We start from the raw sequence: 22,937 nt of genomic DNA on the forward strand, positions 1-22,937 counted from the left end.
TTTTTTTTTTGAACAAGGCATAAGTTGCTGTAATGGTCAATTCACCAGAACCCGCTTAAAATATCTGGAGGTTCTAGACGCTCTAGACCAAACACTTTTTTCGGGGGCTCCATGCAGTCAAATTCTACAATTTTGGCAATTAGCTAAAACAATTTCAGCCATTGAGAGCCCCCAAAAGAGGGGGCCCTAGGCCTAAATGTCCAATTCAGTAATCAGGCCTTGTCAATGACTTGGGTGTGATGTTACTATATAAAGGTTTTTCAGGATTTATGATGTTTAAACATTAAACATATACATAAAATTGCGTTAGACATCTTAAATCCTGCCCGAAGACATAATGCTAAAAGTGACCTTTGATATTTGAGAGCATTAATTCTTTCACGAAAACAAGCAACGATAAAATTAAAAATTAAAAAAAAAACGACTGAGTCGCAACTGTATAATCATGAGGGAAAATTGAAAATTCTTTTAAAAGCCTTTTTTATTAGAAATCAATGTATTTTATTTGCTTTTTTTATAGAAACTGGCAACAGATAAAAATTTTAAATCATTGCTTTTAATTTCCTTGTCGGCCAACAATAAATTCGTAATCAATCGCGTGAATAAAGGCTTAGCCGTTATTGAAATCTGCTTTGAAAAAACGTTATATTTCGAATTCTATGAAACATGGAAGTTCCAAACACATTCTATCAGATGCGGAAAAAAATTCTCTTTATTTTGGTATTAAATTTTAAATTTTTTAAATGTGTTTTCACTGCAAAAATCGCGAAAAAAATTTTAGATGTTTTCAATTAATATCTTCGTCAATTAATGCCATCCAAAGATGCAATCAAGCTAAGAACACTCTCGATCAACTCTCCTTTCGAACAAAAAAAAAAGTTTTTTTTTTTCGAAATCGGTCCATCGTTAGGCGCTAGAGTGCCACAGACAGATACACAAACACAAAGATACGTCAAACTTGTAACCCCCTTCCTTTGTGGGTCGGGGGTTAAAAATATATGTGTGTGTATGTCCCCTATACAAATCCACATTTTACGTCGGATCTCGACCAAATTTGACGGAGAACAGGGGCACCCGAGAAGGAACGTAGGGGGTTCACCGAAAAAGCGCCGAACCGTTTGAATTTTAGCTTTAGGGTTCGAAAATGACATTAAATGGCTCTTTCTACCCGAAATAATTATCCTACCAGTTCAAATTTAGCGCCATTCGAAAATCCGCAAAAAAATACCCATAAAGTTCACTCAGTGTCTACGAATTTCAAAAAAAAAAAGGGGGGGAGGGGGCTGTAAATTCACCGGAGAAAAAATTGAAAAGCACATTTAAGCCTAAAGGAACTCTATTTTTGTATCGGAAAACTATCGTTTGCGCGATCTCATTTTAAATTAGCTATCAGAAAGTTGCCACATTTTTTCCTCGGTTGTGACTAAATAAAATTTTGTTTTTGTTTTGAGGTAAAAATTTCCCGTTTTGATTATCATTTGGCTATTTATCTTCTTTCTTCTTTTTTTTCTTTGAGCAATCACGATTCTAATTGTTCTCATTTGACTGTTACGCTGATTGCGTTACGCTGATTTTATTTTCTCACCAGCACCCTCTGCAGCATCACCGTCGACCGGCCGCCTCACGATGCTGCTCCTCCAGCGAAAACCGTCTCCAGGTTACGTCCATATCCAACACACACACGCATACGCACACACACACCTACACATACACACTCATGCCTGCACGCAGACACAAACACACATGCCTACACACACACACACACACGAACGCCTACACGCACACGCGCGTACAAGCACAGCACTGCATACACAACACGCACACACACAGGGGCGGATCTAGAGGGGGGCCACGGGGGCCATGGCCCCTCCCAAAGCCTTGTGATTGTAGAAATTTTTTTAAGGGAAAAAAAACAAAAAAATATTATAAGAAGATAACAAAATTTAACACATGTATGTTACTGAAAAAGAAGTATAGGCCTTAATTGGGAGATAAATTATATCCCTATCCTCAAAACAACACTTTTATTTCCAAAAATTTTCTCCATCTTTTGCATCATTTCTTGATTCCAACAACAGACACTTGGACAATCTCTAAATACTGCGGTTCTCAGAGTATACCTATTGTTCACAAGACCAAAGAGAGCCTAAATTTTCCTTTTTATGGCTTTAATTTCGAAACTAGGAGGAGAACCCCCCCCCCCCCCCTTTCCAATGCCCTTTCACAAATACCTTGATATGTAGCAAAAAATTGCATTTTAAGTCTTTTATTTGGAAAAAATGTCAACGGAAACTAGTTTATCCAGCCCTTATCACTTAACATGCTTAAAAGCAACTTAAATGAATTTTTTTGGGACTTCAATTACAAACGACTTTTGAGAGGTCCCTCTCCCTCCCTAGTTTATATCGTGATGATAGCTTTAAAAGGAGTTTTTTTGGAGGAGCTCACGAATCTTCCATCCCTTTCTAAAATATGTATAAATATAGTTAAAAATAGAATTTTTAGAGCCTCAAAGGCAAAATATTTCCAGGAAGGAAGGATTCTAAGCACCTTCACACTTCCTTTTAATGTAAGCAAAAATTACCTTAAAGGTGCATTTTTAGGCTGGACAGCTGAAGAGGTAGAAGAGCATTCCTCCTCTTCTAACTTCTCAATGTATAATGACAGAATATTTGGGTTTCTAAGCTTTATTTTCAAAAAGCATTTTGGGGCCAGCGCCCGAAACCTGACCTTTCTCCGTACATCATCAAAAATAGACAAAATGCGTTTTTAGTTTCCTAATTTTCAAAAATTACTAGAAAATTTAAATTTTGAAGCATTTTTAGGGAGATTCCTAAATTCACCCCCTCACCTCATGTCTCGTTACCCCGAAAATTGAGTTTTTAAAACTTCATTTTAATAAAATTTCTGAGGAGTTATCAGGGCCCAATTTCTCAATAGGCAGAGTAGGCAGTTGTCTATGGTAGCAAACTTTAAAGGGGCGGCAAATTTGCTATTATAATACACATTTTTTGAATTAAATTGCTATTATTGAAAGTAAAATATTCGCATTCTTTCATTTTCCACAGAGACAATTTTTTCTTGTAATTTAATAATGATTACTTTCACTCATCTTATGAAAGTCAAATGTTTTTCAATCTAGTCCTGGCCCCACAATATAGTCCCGTAAAAATTTTTAGGTCCAGAGAATTTCTCTTTAGAATCTTGATCTGTAGGTGTTCTAATGCGAGAATATCTTGGGTAGACATGTTGAATCCTGCGCGAAATAATTTTACAGGCCATCAAAGAAAGCGGCCATTTTGGTTCACTTGCTCATTACGTTTTTCGCAACGGGCGTACCTACAACTTTACTTTTAATTTTGAACTGCAGCTTTTGGAGTCTAGGAAGTCAATTAATGTATTAATTATGTCATAAAAGCCGCCCTACCTTTTTCCACAATTTTAAGTGGAGATATCTCTGACATTTATCGTTGAATATTCTAGATACTAAAAAGTGTACGAAATTTTATGAATAATCCAAAATGCTCATTTTAAACTCGTGTTCATCACATACATGTTTCTTCAACAACACAATAAACGAAAAATACAAGATTAGTACTTTTAAAAAAGGTTACGATCTATTTTTGCATTTCATGTTATTGCACTACGACGGACGTCAAAAATTGTGGTAATAGCCATAGCGGCTTTCATGACGTAATTATTACATTAATTGACTTTCTAAGCCCCAAAAATCTCAGTTCAAAACTAAAATTAAATTTATAGGTACGCACGTTGAGAAAAACGTAATGAGCAAGTGAACCAAAATGGCCGCTATCTTTGATGGCCTGTAAAATAATTTCGCGCAGGATTCAACATGTCTACCCAAGATATTCTCACGTTAAAACACCTGCAGATCAAGATTCTAAAAAGAAAATCTCTGGACCTAAAAATTTTTACGGACATACATTGTGGGCCCTGGAATAATCATGGTATTTGCCGAATCTTCGGCAAAATTTGCTGAATAAAAAATTTTTCGTGGGATCACTGTGATCATTTCATCGGGGCACCTCAGAATGTGAAACGCCATCATTTCTTCAGAAGTTTGACAGTTTGAATCTGGGGAACACTTTTTTACGTTTTTTTGAGTCAAGGATATTTTGCTTCTTTTAGGGGGGGGGGAGCGGCAGATTTCAAATTTGCCTAGGGGCGGCATAGAGCTAAATTCGGCGCTGGGGAGTTTGTTCAAAAATTTCGGATGGCCTCTCCCAAAACAATCGGCTGGATCCGTCACTGCACACACATGCATATACACTCCACACACACACGCACCCACACACATGCGCCTACACAAACACACACACATGCGCCTACACAAACACACGCACATGCGCCTACACAAACACACACGTGCATGCATACACACACACGCTCGTGATTGCGAAAAACATAATTTGAATTCAAGATGCCAAAAATTCAAATTAATATTTTTTTTTTAGGATTTCAGTTGTATTTGTGGAGGGTCGCGTTTATTTATTCAAGGATTTTCGATTTGCCGTTTTCTTTCTTTGAGAATGATTATTTTGTTGAGAAATGTTACATTTTTTTTTCTCTAATTGAAGCCTAAATGTTGAACATGAGTCACTTGACATTAGTTTTTTTCCGATGTAGACTATGCAAAGCCGGGCAATGCAGCTACTTAATTTTCTAAAATGTTAACAACTTCATCATTTGACAATACCAAAAACAAAAATCGACTTACAACAAAATATTACAATTTGAATATCAATTTTGAAAACTTCTTGTATTATCATACGCTTTGATCTTCACAGGTAATTTTTTTTCTGACTTGAACGAACTACATGTGTTACTACATCGTCAAAATATAATTATATAGGTGGCACAGAAAGCAAAGTGATGAAAGTTTCACCATTTCACACGGCCTGTCGTCACCTGACGTCACTGTGGTTCAAAAACGTCACTACAGTGCATTGTGGGAACTGTAGCAGACGAAAATCCGGTACAGCGTGCAATAACATTTTTGCTTTTGTGCGGCTTATAAACCGTTCTTTCTATTTTAAAAATGAGTGGTTTTTTTAAGTTTTTAACTAAGAAATGTAAAATAATGATGAATGATTCAATTGATACGAAATACTCTCTTTAATAGTATCGTATTTTCATGGGTTTAAGCCACTTTTGGTTATCCTTATCACAAACAAGGTGAAAACTCGAATTCTCTTTTTACTTTTCCCTTTCCTTAGCATTTGTCATGCAGTCATAAGTCTGTATAAACCCAAAGCATGTTCAGTATGTGCATGAAGTACAGTAATCCTAAAATTCAACGAATTTTTTTAGCACTACTGGTCAAAGTACCCGCAGACCATAGAGTAAAGAAATTTACATAGAGAGGCCCCGTCTATGGTAAAAAGGAGATAAAATTGAAGTCGAAATTATGGGATAGAGTGGTGCAATGATGGGTGGGGCTATGATAAGATGATCACTTCGCAAGAATAGTTTTTTCGCGAGAATAGTTTTCACCAATCTCGCAAAGAGACCGAATAAAGTAACTGGCGCATTGGATTGCATTTTAATTCATGTTTTAATGCAATTTTAAAAACGTGCTTCATAAACTTGCAATAATATCTAAGTTTAAATTAACAGCCTGTTGAGTTTCAGTAATGAAATGCTTCAATCAAAATGTATCTCAAGATGTTTAGCAGGAAGCTAAAGATCTTGGGATACAGTGGTGCAACTTCCAGCTTCAATTTCTTAGTATAGCGGGGCTCTCTGTGTAACTTATTAATTAGCGGGGCTCTATGTCCCAGACGGACAACTGATGGGACCGTTGCCAAATTTTGTGAATAAGATCCATTGCCCCACTTTGATCCACATTCCCCTACTTTTCTGTGAGCTGAATTTCCTTACCTTTTGTGTATCTTTGATTGCATCCGTACTCTAAGCAAAAAGTTAACGTATTTGCATGTTATAACATTCCAAATTTCAAATGAAGATAAAAACATCCACCTTGCAAATACGCAGCAACGCATTTTCGCAACTCAGGTTCTGGAAGACGGAAGCTCTCTCTCTCTCTCTCCTTCCACTATGCTCTCCGTGCTCTCAGTTAAAAGAAACATAAGTCAGCTGCTACTTAAACTTCAACTTTAACTGAAATGCCGCAAATGCAAAACAAGATGGCGTCTTGCATGAATTGTTTTAGACGATGTTGTGATGGAAACGTTGGAACTAGTTATGTTCAAATGAAGGATCAACCTGTAGTTCTACTTGACACCTCTCATATGGGTATTATGAACTTAAAAAACAAGTTTTAATTGTATTAGCTTGCATGCAATTTTAAATACTTAGTGCGTTTTATAACCAATATTATGTTTTTGTTGCCGAGATTAAAGTGTTTCTTAGTACTTTTATGCAATATATTTTGATTTCAGTTGCAACTTACGCCGCATAAAAAATTTTACGATTCATATTCTATGCCCGTAAGTAATACCCCCGAAAAAAAAAATTTCCCAGCTTTGTTTCTTGATTTTAAACATATTAGATTCCTTTTTGAAAAACACTTTCACTTTTCTTAGCTATGGTGACAAAGTGCTCCGTTTTTAACGGGAAAAATCCCGTTTTCAGACAGTATGTCCCGTTGCTACCCACGCATATTTGCGAGACGACGCTGAAAGATTCTGTTTTGTGAAGTGACAGAATAGTAGTATACTTGGAATATTAACTGACAATTGTGGGGTAGAATTGTTTGAGCATTTTCATATCGATAATTTGAGTTCTGCGAACTTTGACATAATCATTAAATACATAGTTTGTTTTGTTTGCCTGTTATCATTATCAGGGGTAGTTATAATTCAGATGCAAAATTTCACTTGTAAAACTTCTTTCATCACTTTTAAGCTCAATCAATTCGTCAACAAGAGAGCCTGATTGAGCTTGGTTTCATGAAATAGGTAGAAGTACAATTAAAAGTTATGTTCTATATAGGACCTATGCAAAGATCTTTTTGCAGCTCCTGGAAGATTTAGTGTACTACTTTTTTAAGTAAATGCAAAGTGATTGCAGTTTTTTAGAATTTGCATCTATTGCTTTGTTCCATGTTTTCTTAAATGTTGCATTCTTCACTTTTTCAAAGTAATTAAGAGCATATATATATGTGATTAAAATTAGTCCTACGACTGTATTTTATTGCAATAATGCCATCATTATTTAAAACATTCATATAAAAAACATTATTTGCACTATATACCACTTATTTGCAATTGGTGCAGTTTTTTTGCCTACTATTTTACACATAAGATAACCTATTAATGGTTATTAAAATTATTTCTGACTACCTAGTAATAATTTTATTACCTCTTCCTTTCACTGCACTTTTGCCCTTATAATTGTCGCTGGATTGAACTGGTTAAAATAATCTTCCACCAAATGGCAAAAATATTTTCCTCTAGCAAGAGGATAATTTTAGGTAAACTGCTTTCCCTCAGCATTTCTAACCCTTAATTTTCTCTGCATATTTTATATGTATTTTTATTATTATTGTTTTGTATTAATTTAGATCAAAATATGTGAAAAGTTTAATATTTTAATCATTTTCTGGTTATGAAATACAGCAACACCACTGGTTTTGTATTAAAGTTAAACTTTTCATAGGAAAGTGGTGTCTCTTTCTATGTGACACCTATGTCTCATATCTGCATTAATTGACATTCAACCTACTCTGCCTCTTGCTTTTACTAAATGTACCCTTTTTGTTTCTTTTTCATTCGCAGCAGTATAAAATAGAAAAAACCAGTTTCGCTTTTATATTTTTTTTTCTTTCTCTCTTTTTTTTTTGTTTTTTGCTCAAAATAATAATACTTTGTTATAAATGAAGAGAAAATAATCTAGAAAATAGTATAGCGTAAAAAAAAATAATTAAGCAGACATTTTCAAGGTCAATTCTATTTTATAGGAGATGGTATATAGGTAAATTTTCTATCTAGAGCAAATAAAACATTATCTCAAATCTTTTCACAGCAATATCAAACTGCAAACTTAATTAAAGCGTAATGTTGAATTTGACGCAGTCTAGTTTCTCTAAGAATGATGTAAGTTTAAAAATCAACTGATTTGTAGTATGTACAATGTATTAATTTTATGTAACATTATTGGGTGAAACAAGTTGTCAACTCGAAATTCTCTTATTGTTGAATTTTCAAAAACCCTTTATGCTATTTTTATACTTGCAGGACATGAAGTAGTGATTGTGAAGAATGGTCATAGAGTTTGTGGTACCGGTGCAGCATTGGCAAATGTTCCCATCGTACAAAATAAAGCATATTTTGAAATGAAACTGCAGCAATCAGGTTTGTCTGCTGAATTTTACTTTGATTTTTTATATTTTGGTTTAATTAATGGTTTTATCATATTGTTTCCTTAACAATTGTCAGTACCATTGTCCTTGGGTTCTTATTGTTAGCTGTAGGGTAGAAATTAAGAAAAATAAATTATTGGTCCAATAGAGCTGCAACTACAAAATTTCAGTGTTCCATACATATTTTCAGTGCTTAATTCTTACACCCCCAGATTTTTTTAAATGAAAAATAAAGAAAAAAAAATGGTAACAACAAACACAGCAATATGACAAATAGAGTCAGTTAGCAGTTTTCAAAGGTGTCATAGGTCCATATTTATATTGTTGTATATACAGTGGAATTCCGTTACAACAAATATCAATACAACGAAATTTCCGTCTTAACGAAATACATTTTCAGCCCGATATAATTGCCGTTACATTATTTGAATTCCATTACAACGAAATTCCCGTTATAACGAACAAAATTTGCGGTCCCTTGAAGTTCGTTGTAACGGGATTTCACTGTATATCATTGTGTATATATATCATAGGGGTTTGGGAGGGGGAAATGGTTGGGAACCATTGTGTAGACCAATGGATGCTTTTGTGATCTGAGACCTAAAGATTGCTGTTAATTTCAAACCCTGGAATGCAAATTTTGTATGCATTTAGATTCGAATCTTAAGGATGAGTATCATCATGTTTAAAAAGAGAGAAGTTGTAGGACAATTGATTTGGTATGCCAACTACTAATGCCATTTTGCAGGCAAATCAGCAATGCACTACACTACACTCCAAGGTCCCCGGCATCTACCACTGTTCATAGTTAAACTGTTTGGATAGGGCCATGAAGAAAACTCCGTCTTTCTTCTTGACCTAGAACCGAGCTACTCCTAATCCATCACCTCCAGAGATATTGATTAGGATTAGGAACCTCAAGGACTTTGTGACCACAAATGTATTTAACATGCCCCAGTCACCACTAACAGATACCAAGGATTTTCCAACGACTGGCATCAACCCTCCAGTTCCGAGTTATCTACCGAACACCTAACCGAGCAGGCCATTATAGCCCCCGAAAGAAGACAGAAATAAAGACTTAGATGAAAAGTATTTGCTCCGGCAGTTACCCCCCCCCCCCCCTCAGTACTCCATTTTAATTTGAATCTTTTTAGCCTATGTTTCATTCCTAATTTTCAAACTGAGCATTTTATTTTCAGGCATTTCTAAATGTTAATTTATAATAAGTGTTACGACTAATCTAATGAGGTTTACGTTGAAGACTTTTTCTTTTTTTTAATCTGTGTCATTGACTGCTGAAAAAGATTATGCTACCGTGCTTGGCAATAACCATGTGATACACGAGGATTTTCCCATTTTTCTGATATCTAAATAATGTAATAATAAAATCTGAATATGGGGTATTTATGTGGTATTCTGCCGATCATTTGTGTAAAAACGAAACTATCGCCAAATGATAGTAAAGATCAAAAAATCATCATCCAAAATTGGTTCAGAATAAATAGAGCTAGTTTAAGGATTTCATCATTCTGGCAATCTATCTCGTATTTGGCGAAATTTTGGTTTTCAGAAAAGTGGTCGACAGGAAAATACTCAAGTACCTTGAATATTTTTTTTTTTTTTTGAAACTGAATCATTCTTTATGAAATATCCTGTATACCATCAATTAGTTTCTTTTTAACTACTCTTTAGCTGATCTGAAAGTTCAGAACTTTTTCTGCTTTGAAAAAAAGAGGCTACTTTTAACTTTAAAAGTCCTTTCTGTATTCAATATTTTAATACTATGCACTTTTATAACATTGATTTTATCATTTATTGTTTTCTGCATGCACCTAAATATTTTATTTCCATAATCTTAATAGTTTAGTTCCATTCATAAAAAGAGTTTTGATGCACTAGAATTAAACTTATGTTTTATTATGGATGACTCTTTTGCCAAATCCACTAACTCCATAAAACAAAAAGTAGAGAAAAGTTATGAAGAGGATGGTGTTTTCAATAAAAGTAAATAGGCCCTCGTGTAACATTTTCTGCCATCACATGGTTAGAAATGTACTGAACCGAAACTTTAATCTGAATTCACATGCTAAGCACTATTAAAGCAGAAATACGGATTTTTTTTTAAGTGGAGGTCATTGATTTGGCAATTGAGGCATCCATATACGAAAAGAAGAAAACCCATTTACAGATTTGTAACTCTTACAGCAGGTGTATCGCTGCTTTTTGTTTTCTTGCCTAATTTTAAAAAATGTTTTAAGTCATAATCTATATTATAATCTTAAATGTTATCTGAATATTACGTATGCTTCAGGTGTTTGGGGAGTTGGTTTAGCCACAAGACATGCAGATCTCAATCGAGTGCCACTTGGCCGAGATAAAGATTCCTGGGTTCTGACCAGTGAAGGTACAATTGTTCACAATGGAGAATGTTTATACAAACTCCCTGAAATGCCTATGGAAGGGGACATTGTGGTAAGAAATACTTTGTTTTTGTTCATTGTCTTTTTTGTAGTGATTATCTTTGTACCATTTGTTGTGGCATGGAAAGAAAAATGCATTTCTTTGAAATTGTGCCTTATTCAGCATTCGAAATCCTGAAAAAAGAAAAAAAATATTGGGTCCCGTGGACTAGTTTGTGTAAGCATGAAAATAAACAGCATGATTGGTCCATTCAGCGTGGATTACATGAGCATGAAATGTCTTTTTACATAAATGTAAAACGCATTTCATAAAAAAAAATTACTATTTATTTTTTTTAAACTTACATATGGGTCATTCTTCAGAAAACGTAACTTTAAAATGCAAATATTTTTCAATTTAGAAACCATTTGTGTTCTTTTTTTTTTCATTCTTACATGACAGTGTTACCTACTAGAAGTAACCATAAGCAATGGCCTAGCTAAGTACCAATTATTTTATTCATAAAAAAATTAAAAAATACCTTGTTCACAGAAGAAAAAAAAAATTTAAAATGCAGCCCTAATTTAATATTAAAGTAGTAAGGTAACAGATGTGATATACCTCCCCCCCCCCTTCCCCATTTGGCGACATCCGATTTTTTGCACAAAATTGAAATATTTTTCTCGCCAATCAAACGATAATTTTTTAAGCATGGCATCCCTGGCAAAACTAACCTGTGTTTGGCAACCCGAAGGCAATCTTAGATCTGTTCAAACTTGTTTACTTGGGTTGTTTACTCCGTTTCATGCTGGAGAGATACGTGTTGTTTCGTGCAATATACCTTACAGGAAAGCTTATTTTGTGTTAGTTTAAATTCAGTAGTTGTGTTTTGAAGTAAAAACATTAGAAAATGCCAGTTTCTTCAAACTTGAATGTTAATTAAAAGTTAACTCCAACGTGGTGTGTATCTGTACTGTGCCATTGTCATATGATGTATTGTTTTAGACTGAGTGTGAGGATTTATACCATAAAACTAGATAAGTGTTCTTTATTTTAGAATTCAAAAAAAACAAAAAAAACTCTCACTTCCGAAATTCTGTTTTTACAAATCCTTGAGGGGTTCTTGTAGTTTTTAACTTCATTTTTATTGTATGTAAATTAATTTCACAAAAATAGTACGTTTATTTTGTTCTAAAAGTCAATTCTCATTGATGCCACTAATTATTTAGGCATTCTATTAACGTGCCTCCTTTAGGTACTGAATTTCTGGAAGTAAGTTGACTCAAGCATTTCTTAAAAATATAAATGTGTTATTTTATGTAAACTATAATAGGTATTTTGAAAGCATGTCTGGATAGCAAATAAATGTATGGTATTTTTGTATTTTTTATGTTTAGGATGTTCTGTTGAAACATTTCTACTTTTCATACATCGAAATTTGAGTAACTAAGTGCTTTTTTGGCTGAAATAGTTATTGATTTTGGGGTGTTTTTCGCTTTAAACATCGCAATTTTTAATTGCTTTGCTCTCTTTTAGCAGAGTATGAGAAAAATTTTTGTTCGATGAAATGCATGTTGAAATAGCTTTTATTTCTATTGGTACATATTTCATTGGTGAGCTGTTATAGTAATTTGTCAATTTAAGCATTTGAAATACTTTCTAGTAATTGTTCTTTGTGAACAAAAACTTTCTAGTTTCTGGTATTTTTGAAGCGTATATTCGTGATGTTTTTTGTTGTGGTTTTATGTTGTTTTTATATATATTGTGTTCTGAAGTGCTTTGATCATGTTTTTTTTTAATCTGATTTTTTCCTGTTGGCGCTAAAAAAGCATCGCTAAGAACGATGTATGACATATGTCGTCATACATCGTTTTCTTGGCCACGTTTTCTTGGCGCCAACAGGAAAAATTCGCCAAGGTTGGGGTATTCCACATCAGTTCCAAGTAGTAATTTTGTTAATTATGCAAACAATCAGCTATTTTAATGATTAGTGGGAACATAATATTAATCTCTCTTAATTAAAGTACGGCTTAACAAATAGTTTCAAATGTATGTTAAAAATAGTATTTAGTTAATTTGAGGACATACTGGCAATTTATAATTTTGGTAGAATGCCTATCATTGATGTAGTTCCCCTCCATCATTTATTTGCACCTCAGAAATAATGACATTGATGAGGTCTGTCACGGAGATGAGATTCACAGAAGTGAGGAATTTTCTATTAATATAGGACTAATAGATACATTTTTCAGGGAATTTTTTTTTTTTTCTTCGTTGCTACAATCTACAATGTCAAGCATATAAAAACATGAGTAAAAACGACAACAATGTGCATAAAGTACAAATAAAGTAATAAAATAGAGTTAAAAACTTAGCAAACAGCTGTTTCGGGGATATCATATGCAAGCCCCTTCATCAGTGCATAAAAGAAGAACTAAAAGTTCACACAATGTAGACCGAACGACAAATGAACAAAAATGGAAGGAAGCAAAGTAAATAGACATGGAAACCGTAAACACATGCGTCACAGAACAGCAACGACACCTATAGTGCGGAAAAACATGACAAACAGAAAAAAAGTTTTTAAAGATAAGATTTCCAAACACAGGAGAGAAAGGGGAAATATTTGACAAATCATTAACTATTGAAGCAGAATTTTGCCAAATGTAATAGGATTCCCAAAAATCTAAATCATAAATCGAGGAACACCCATGAATAATGAATAACCTTGGCAGAAGAAAAATCAAAAATATGATTGAAAGACCAATAGTGTTGTGAATCGAGGAACGTTTTAAATCTTGCTTCTTGACATAATTTTCATGTTCCTTAATACGGAGTTTAAGAGATCGTCGGGTTTGTCCTATGTATGTCATTTGACACTGACAAGGAATACTATAAATGCCCTATCGGTCAAGTACTTAACCGATGAATGTTGTGAAATAAATGTATACTTAAATAAAAATTGTTATTAAAAAATAAATTAAGGTAAGGTTTAAATTTTTGATGAAATTAAAAATCATTAGTAAATGAATTGTTCCTTAAAGTTTTTACCGTAAAAAGCGTGTGACAGAAAAGTTACACTTTTTGAAGAATGACCCATATGCAACTAATTAGCTTGGTCCAATTACAGGAAGTGGGGGAAAATTGAGAGTTGCAAGATTTGAACAAGATATATAAATAAATAAATATATATATCGAGGGACCATGAACTAACAGTAGGAATTGAAAAAGCAAGCCAATATATATATATATATATATATATATATATATATATATATATATATATATATATATATATATATATATATATATATTGTAAAAAAGCGGTCGAAAACTTTGTACTATGGAATGAGTAAAAATGGCAACAACGTGTATAAAGTACAAATAAAGTAGTATAAAAGAGTTAAAAACTCTTTTATACTACTTTATTTGTACTTTATACATGTTGTTGTCATTTTTACTCATATATATATATATATATATATATATATATATATATATATCCCTACCTGCTTGGCACTGATTTGCCATTGTCCACACCAAACATGTGGTTGATGCCACCAAGTGGGGTATCTCTTTATTTATGCAGTATAAATGTAAATACACGAAATTAATTGTAAATATAGAATAAACTAAAAACTTAAATATGAAATGGCTGATTTGGCGGCAATGAACCACAGGTACCGTCAACTACCAGGGTTTTTTTCGTTAATCCAAAGCAGTTTTTAGTGGTCATGGACCGCTATCTATGGATAAAATGGTCATCTAACAAGTTAAAAAGGAATAGCTTTTCAAAATGCCATTACATTAAAAATGGTTAGTGGAATTAAGGTTTACAACAAAAAGACAAGTACTTAATAAGCATGTACTACTTAAAATTAAAGCATCATTAAAAAATTATAATTTGTAAATATTTTGTAAAAATTCAAGTGAATTAATGGTTCAAATAGCTAAATTAATGATAGGATAATCGAACAAACATTTTAGGACAGTAATTAGGCTAAAATTCTTCCATTCTTAAACTAAATAATATGAAAGAACACTGCAGAAGAAAGATTAAGTAATCGCAATTTTTTTCAATACATATAATTATAATCCCTGATAATAAGAAACAGTAAAAGTGATTTTTATTTAGTTTTTATTTCATTTACTTAACTGCTTATTTTGCTTGTCCCCTGCTCAAATTTTTAGCTCCTTCTGGTTGTTGAATTGAATCAATTCTGACTGGAAGGAATAACTAAAATCGTATCGGGGGGGGGGGGGACAAGTGTAAAAAGATTATACCTTTATTTTAATTTATCTTTTAATGGAAAAATTTCGTTCACAGCGATTTTTCTTCTTTGTATGCTTACCATACATATGGGACTCACAATAATCATAAGGGCATTTTTATGTTTTGTGTATAGCATGTCCGGTAAAGCTACACAGGTCCTGTTCGCTTAATCAGATCAGCCGGTTATTAGGACCGAAATGGTTCCGTCCCAATGTGGTCCTATTAACCGGAATTGACTGTATTTGAATCAACATGTTTTGGATTCAGTACTAACAATAGGGAATTTCGGTTAGGCAACTGCTGAAATTTATTTCTGTCACTGGACTCCTTTATAGTAGTCAAACGACCAAACGGCACGACCTTGAGGGTCACGGATTTGAACAAAATTCTAGGTGTACGTCCATTCCCTCGAGATATGAGAGCAGGTAAAGCGGTTTGACTGCATACGCCCTAGTTTCTCTGCAACGAAGGCCCAAAGTTGCTAGTTTGGCCCCAGAAATGCAATGGCGTTTCCATTGGAATATCAGAATTCAACACTATGTGCGATCTCTCCCAGCACCTTTGGCATCTTTTGTTAGTAAAGTGAGTATAAGGGAGAACACGTATTTATTTATGGGCATTATCTAAGTTATTTGAAAAGTCGAAACGATCTTGTATTTTTGTTCGTTTGTGTGCCATGTGCAATAAATCAGAGCTTTTTCTCTTCTCCCATTTCTTGCTTTTTAATGTGGGATATCTTTGATAGCGGACGATAAACATCCAGTTAAAGTAAATGTTTTCATTAGCAAACGATAAATACTTTTTACTAGCAGGCGATCAATATAAAACGAAAATGATTAGTTTCATTTGCAAACGATAAATATCCTGCTACTATGTTATTTTGGCATTCAAAGTTATTGAAATTAAAAGTAGTAGTCGATTTGAATTTGAGAACTGCTTATTAAAAATTAGTATTCAACTTAATTAATTCAAAGATAAGCATGAATACGGCTCATTCTGCAGTACAATAGCAGAAAAAGCGATAAAAATTGTAATTTTAAAGGAAACTCTATTGCATTTCTGGGTCCAAATTATCAACTTTGGAACCTTGTTGTAGCCGAACCAGGGCCTATGCAGTCAAACCGCTATACCTGGGCTCATATCTAGTTAGAATCGACCTATATCTAGAATTTTGTCCAAATCCGTGACCCTCAAGGTCGTGCCGTTTGGTAGTAAGCAGGGACACTACAATAGACCTGAGGTCTCGGTGCTCGCGCCCCTTTTTCACTTTATACTTAAACAATAGGGAAATGTTGGAATTAGACTGGGGTTTTTCAGCTGAAACCAAATAAGCAAGCGTGTAGAATAAAGCTAACATACAGTAGGTGACAAAAATGTACAATAATGAAAAATGAAAAATTTGCAGTTACTACCCTTTGCCTGCCCAGGGCAGTACAATCCTGTATACTGTAAATAATAATAGAAAACTTTTATATGGTGCAGTCACTGATTAATGTTGCATTTTTTATTTTTTTATTTTTATTTTTATTTTTTTTCAATAAATAGCATATTATTATACTTTTACTTTTTGTGCAACAAATAAAAGATAGACAAAATAACACATTGAATACAAAACATTGATGTTAGGAAAAACATAGCCATGGATGTCACACACGTGTTTTTGATCTGTTACTTTTCAAAAAAAATCTAAAATATCTTATCTTACTCTTGCTGAAAAACAAAAATCAGGAAGTTAAAAGAATTTTACAGAATCAATGCATGTATAAGCAAAAATATTGTAATTATTCTAGTTCATTCTAAATAGCATTGTCTATGTCCGAAAAGAACTCGAGGAAAGAGAAGACACTTGCAAAAACTCCTTCAGTCGTTTTTTCCTTAAAAATTTCATGTAGTAGTTATAATTACTGACCTTAAAAATGTTTGTTATAAATTTTTAATCGTAGTATAATAATAGCAACTGTTTTTGAAATTTTCAACTGCATGTCTTTTCCTCATTTACGTTATTTTACATCTGTTCCTTGAAAGATATCTGTGTGCAAGTGCACACAAATATCAGCAAATTTACTCCATTATAAATCTACTAATCATTCAAAACCCTGTATTATAAATCAACTTGAACTTATTCTGCTATTAAAATTTCTCTTTTTCTTAGTTTTAAAATTAATCTATGTTGTGAAAATTGATTTCTTTAATGCAAGCTTTGTCTTTCAGGGTGTTTCTTATGACCATGTAGAAATTAATTTTTTCGTTAATGGAAAAAACATATTATGTCCTGTTACGGGAGCCAAAGGGGAAGTCTTTCCTGTTTTGTATGGTAAGATTTTTTTTTAATTATTATTTTTAATATATTCCATGAAAATGTCAACCTGAGCACCAAAATTTCAATATTAACAAAACTATAAGTATTGTATATCATTTAAAAGCTTGAAACATATATTTATAAAGTGTACCAAGTTAAATTTTAATTTATAATTTTTCGTATTGAAAATAAGCCGTAACAGTTGTCTATTATGTCCTTTCCGGATTTTTTGGGGAAAATTTGATCTGTAGTAATCAACCATTTTCCTAAAAAAGAATCTAACTAAAAGGAAAAAATGTTGGTTTATTTTGTTAGAATACATAATATAGTTTTATACTGGAAGTTTATACCAAAAAATGTCTTAACAATGTTTTGTTCAGAAACAATCTTAAAATCAGTTTATAAATGTCAGTCAGTTACCATAAAACATCAACTTTTTCCCCTCAGCATGAAAATTATTGTTGGAAGTATTCCAAACTGCCTATATCAAGAGTATTTAAATGCTTAATAAGTAGAATTGAAAGTTTACAACCCAAAATTCCTCGGTAACTGACTGACACACTTGATATGGTAACTGACTGACATTCTGTTTAACTTTAAAATGGCTGCCGTGTATTTATTTTAGTACTCTTGAAAACAGAATTATTTTATTTTAGCCTTTTTAGTGATATCAAACAACCCAACTCTTTTAGTTTTAAAGATTGATAACATATTTTATTGATTTTGTTCATTATTCATTCTTACATAATTTAGTAAGGCTTGGGCCTAAATTTCGAAAATAATTGCCTAATATTCGAAAAATACATCAATTCAAAACAGAAGAGGAAAGCATTTTATAGTCAGTACAGACAAAATGAAAGTATTAATAATGCATCTAATGATATATTAATCTTTAAAATTTGATTTTGAAAAATGCAAGAACTTGGTGTTTCAATCTTCTTCTTCTTATTATTTTTTTAGTTGATGATGGTGCTATACTAGATGCAGCTTTCACTACATTCACTCATCAGCCACCACCTGGATTTGACAGGATATTAGTAGAAAAATCTTTGTTATAGTGATAGTTTCTTCATTGTTTATTTGTTGAAAAGCAATTCTAAATGTTCAAAAGCGATTTTTGAGGTTTATATAAAATCAAAATACCTTTATTATTTAAATATATATTTTTTTATTATGGGAAAAAAGTATAAAAAGCATTGTTAAGGTGTATTTTGAACTTTGAAAGAAAAAAAAACTATTTTGTGAAACTTTTAAAAGATATTTCTTATTTAAATCAGTTATCTATTTTTTGTTTTTAAAAATATATGTTTTGTTTTTATTAATTTTAAGATCTGAACTTTATTTTGAGATTTGTACTCAATGTGATCTAATATTTCGCATGTATACTTGCCAAATGCTTTGTTTGTGTAATAAGATTTTAATGTTGTAATTGTAAGAAGTTTTTTGTTTCAGAATAATTCAGCACTTGAAATGGGCATTAAAAAATGAGCTGCTATTAACCAAAATTCTCTCTGAAATTTTATTGTCTATGAATGATAAACGCATTACATTTAAGCAATAATATTGAATGCTAATAATATTAATTTGTTACAGTTAAAAATAACTATGTATTATTTAATGTGAATTTCTGCATGATAGAATTTTTAAATCCATTTTAAAATTACCTTGCATGCATAGAGTCAATAAACTTCTATAGACCAAGCAACTATGTATGTGCACCTTTAAATTCCTATTTATTTTCAAATTAGAACTGAGAAAAAATTTCAAGTGTTAAGTAAGAAACATTCACCAACAAGAATTGTAAAGTCCAGTCAATTTAAATATGGTAAAGTATTATTTATGTGTCCTTAGAGGGAATGGAGCGTAATGTGTACATTCATGTGAAAACGACATATACTTTACTTCTCGAATGTTACTTTTATCTTTACAGTTTTAACCCCAGTACTGCTACTTTCCTCAAACACAACACTTTTTAAAGCTACATAGTTACAAAAGTGAAATAAAATACCTTTGTTGTAGATCCTGAATATTTATTTTTTGATACAAATTTAAAATATAAATGTAACTGTATTATGCAGTTATATATATATATGTACACATTGGAACTTAACTTCAAAATCGGACAATGTCTGAAAATGCTCACAACTCAAATGGATCATTTAAAAAATTTTACATTATTTCATATATTGTGCATTGCAATCTGATCAATGCACGATCTGGGAAATCAATGGGGATCTAAGACCGAATTCCGCACTTAAAAGATGGTCGAAACACCCATCGCATCATGATTGAGTCATATAAATACAAGAAACAGGGTTCATACTCAATTTCAGAAATAAAATGAAGGAGTACTAATGCACTGTCATTAAATGATGTTGCACTTTTTTTCAACATATTTGACCCCCTTCCCCCTTTATCACAGCCACACTTCATTTCACTCCTCCTCTTGTCACATGTCATATTTTTTATAAACATATTGTTACAATAACTGTGTGCATAATATTATATTTATGTATTTTTAAATGTTTAAATAACTAAAAAGTTGCCTATCAAGGTATGACAGGTGAAAATCGCTTTTACATTTGAACGAAGCATTGCCTGTTTGGTGATATTTTAATAGTTGAAATTTTAACCATAAATCCAGTGGATTAACCTTCAATATGTTTCTTCATTCTCCTAAAATGACAGTCTTACCAGTAAAACAGATAAGTTACGGGATCCAGTTCAGCCTTATCAAAATTAAGCATTTCCCTGCATGTCAATCATCAAATTATCATGCTGTGATGTGAGTTTCATTGTTGATGACGTCAGGGTTACTTGATCATTGGCTATTATATAATGAGAATTAGATGACCTGATTTTTGAGGCTGTGGTGGAGAGAAAAACAATAATCATAAAACGTGGGGGGGGGGAGGAAGCACCATTTAAGCATATTTCACTTCACTTATGTCTTAGTCATCTAATATTGTTTTCACCTTCAACTTTTATAACTTAACTATGATCAATTTGTAATCTTAATGGAAAAAAAATAGACGAAACAGCTACATTAAAACCACCCTCATACAATCACCCTTGTGACACAGTTAGCTGCTGATCAAAGTATTTTAAGTTACTGTCATAGAGGGAGATTATGTAGTCTTGAACTAAAAAAGAAGGAGTTTGAAAGGCCCTTCAAAAAAATTTCCCAAATGAAAGAGTTTTGAAGAAGCGTTCAAACCCTCAAGAAAATATTCATTTTTAACTCCAAGTGCTTGACTGATGGAAATTAATGAAATGTGTTAAAAAAGCGTTTTAACAATGTGTATTGAATTTTTAGTTAATAAAGTCATAGTGAAAACAAAATTCTGTGACCCAAATTCATATGAGCTCTATAAATAGCTTCAAAATATTTCTTTAGTATGGCAAAGGTATTTTATGGTTTGATCACCACCTGTCATTTTTAATTTAATTTTTTGATATCACTAAATAGTTACTACCTTATACTTGTTAATTCTTCTGTAGTCTTTAAAGGTGAAGGACTGCTAGTCTTTTCGCACACTGATTTTCACTTACGCAACATGATTCATTTATAAATGTAGGGGTGCTCCCCTCCCTAATTCCAAATGTAAAATTGGACTATTTTACGGATTATTAAACACAAATTCACTAACTCCAAAGAAATGTACATTTTTGGTGCATTTGTCCAGTATTCATTTGCATTGTGAGCATTTTTGCAGACATTGTTAGATTCCCAAACCCGGATTTTCAATTATCCAGATTGTCTTTAGTCCCAGTTAGTCTAGATAAACAAGGTTGTACTGTGTAAATATCTAATAAATTTTTATAGGCCTAAGTTGCCTTGCCTTTTTTTTAAAAAAAATTATAACAAAAACAGACATTTATTTTATTGAACTGAACTTACTGCTCAAAAAAAAAAAAAAAAATGCTCAAATCATTGAATCATCAGTTGCATTATTCTCTCTATAACCAAGTCAATTTTTTTCCTACTCAATTGGTGTCACTTATTTAAAGCAAAATTCTCTGAATTATTAATAGCATGTCTATTTTGCATTGTTGAACCCTTAATACTAAAATGTCAAAGAATTCCACCAAACATCAAGGTATATTATTGTGATGTATTACTCTTATAAATAAAGACCTTTGTACAGTATGTAATAAATTTTTTCCTTTCTTCATAGGAAGAATCCCATGTGAATAATGTAATACATATTTTCGCATTTTCCCGTGTGAAGTTGTAAATAAGTTTCTTTATTTTCTGTGTTGTCTTTATTTTCTGTACAAATCCTTTGATGTCTTGTTATTGAACATTATATGCCCCTTACATTTGTAGAATTTATTAGTTGTTAATAAACAAATTGATTTTTCATGATTTTTTGTGTTATGGTTGTCTATCATTGATACTCTATGCTTCTTAACCAATACTATAGTTTGGGCCAACCTAATATAGCAGCATCGCAAGACTGTGAATATCTGCATATCCTTCACAATGCTGCCAGGTTAGTTGGTCCAGACTATAGATTTGATTTAAAAGCTAGTTCTTAAAAAAGCATGAGAGTGCAATGTGTAAAAAAACAAAAGGATTGAAACTACACACAAAACTAATTTAGCAAAAAAAAACACTTTATATTCTTCATCGTCATAATTGACTCCCAGTTATGGGCCTTTGAAGAAATTTCCATAATGACTTCCGATTAATCTTTAATTTTCAGTTTTCATTCATTTTGAGAAAATCAGATTCTACCGTATCAGCCCATCTTAATCGCAGTCTTCCCTACCTTCTGGTTCCAGTTGGTCTAAAAGCATAACTGCCGTGCTAAGCACAAAAGCAAAATTGAGTGGGCCATTAATTCATTCAAGCCTTTTAAATCTGCTGAACCGGATGATATTATACCTGATCTTCTGCAGAAGGGTGTGGATATTATCACACCACATCTTTGTAGGATCTACAGGTCCTGTCTTGTTTTTGGCTATGTGCCTTATGCTTGGAGAACTTGCAAAGTAATTTTTATACCCAAGCCTGGTAAGCCAAACTACAATGTGGCGAAAGCCTTTAGACCCATCAGTCTTACCTCTTTTCTCCTAAAAACTCTGGAGAAACTGATTGATAGGCACATCAGGGATTGTGTTTTGAAAACCAACCCTCTTTCTAAGTGCCAGCATGCTTATCAGCCTGGAAGGTCCACTGAGACTGCACTTTATGAGCTGACAACAGCTCTGGATAATGCAGTAAATGGACAAGAAGTAGCTCTCGCTGCTTTCCTTGACATCGAGGGAGCTTTTGATAAGGTCCCTACTGAGACTATTAACGATTCTTTCGCACACAAGGGAATTGATCCCATGATATGCACCTGGGTTAATAGTCTGCTAACAACCCGTATGGCAAAAGCTTGCATGCTGGGCAGAACTATGATGGTGGGTAACTGCCGTGGCTGCCCACAAGGGGGCGTTCTTCCCCCTTTGCTTTGGTGTCTGGTGGTTGATGAACTTCTGGAAAGAATTCGTCGCAGAGGTCTGCACTGCATTGGCTATGCGGACGACATAAGCCTTGTTATTAGGGATAGGTTCCATGATACTGTTACAAATCTCATGGGGTCTGCCCTTAAGGAAATTAAAAAGTG

The 22,937-nt window shown here is 32.9% G+C and overlaps 1 protein-coding gene across 1 annotated transcript; it reads left to right on the forward strand.

The window, feature by feature from the left end:
• The first annotated feature begins 6,157 nt into the window (after positions 1–6,157).
• LOC129227230 (SPRY domain-containing protein 7-like) lies at positions 6,158–21,684 on the forward strand. Its single transcript, XM_054861739.1, has 5 exons — positions 6,158–6,276; positions 8,220–8,336; positions 10,659–10,819; positions 17,232–17,334; positions 18,280–21,684. Exons 1-5 carry the CDS (start codon positions 6,168–6,170, stop codon positions 18,375–18,377), a joined length of 588 nt encoding a protein of 195 aa, XP_054717714.1. The 5' UTR covers positions 6,158–6,167; the 3' UTR covers positions 18,378–21,684.
• The last annotated feature ends 1,253 nt before the right edge of the window (positions 21,685–22,937 follow it).

Source organism: Uloborus diversus, chromosome 8 (genome assembly GCF_026930045.1).
Source record: "Uloborus diversus isolate 005 chromosome 8, Udiv.v.3.1, whole genome shotgun sequence".
NCBI lineage: Eukaryota > Metazoa > Arthropoda > Arachnida > Araneae > Uloboridae > Uloborus > Uloborus diversus.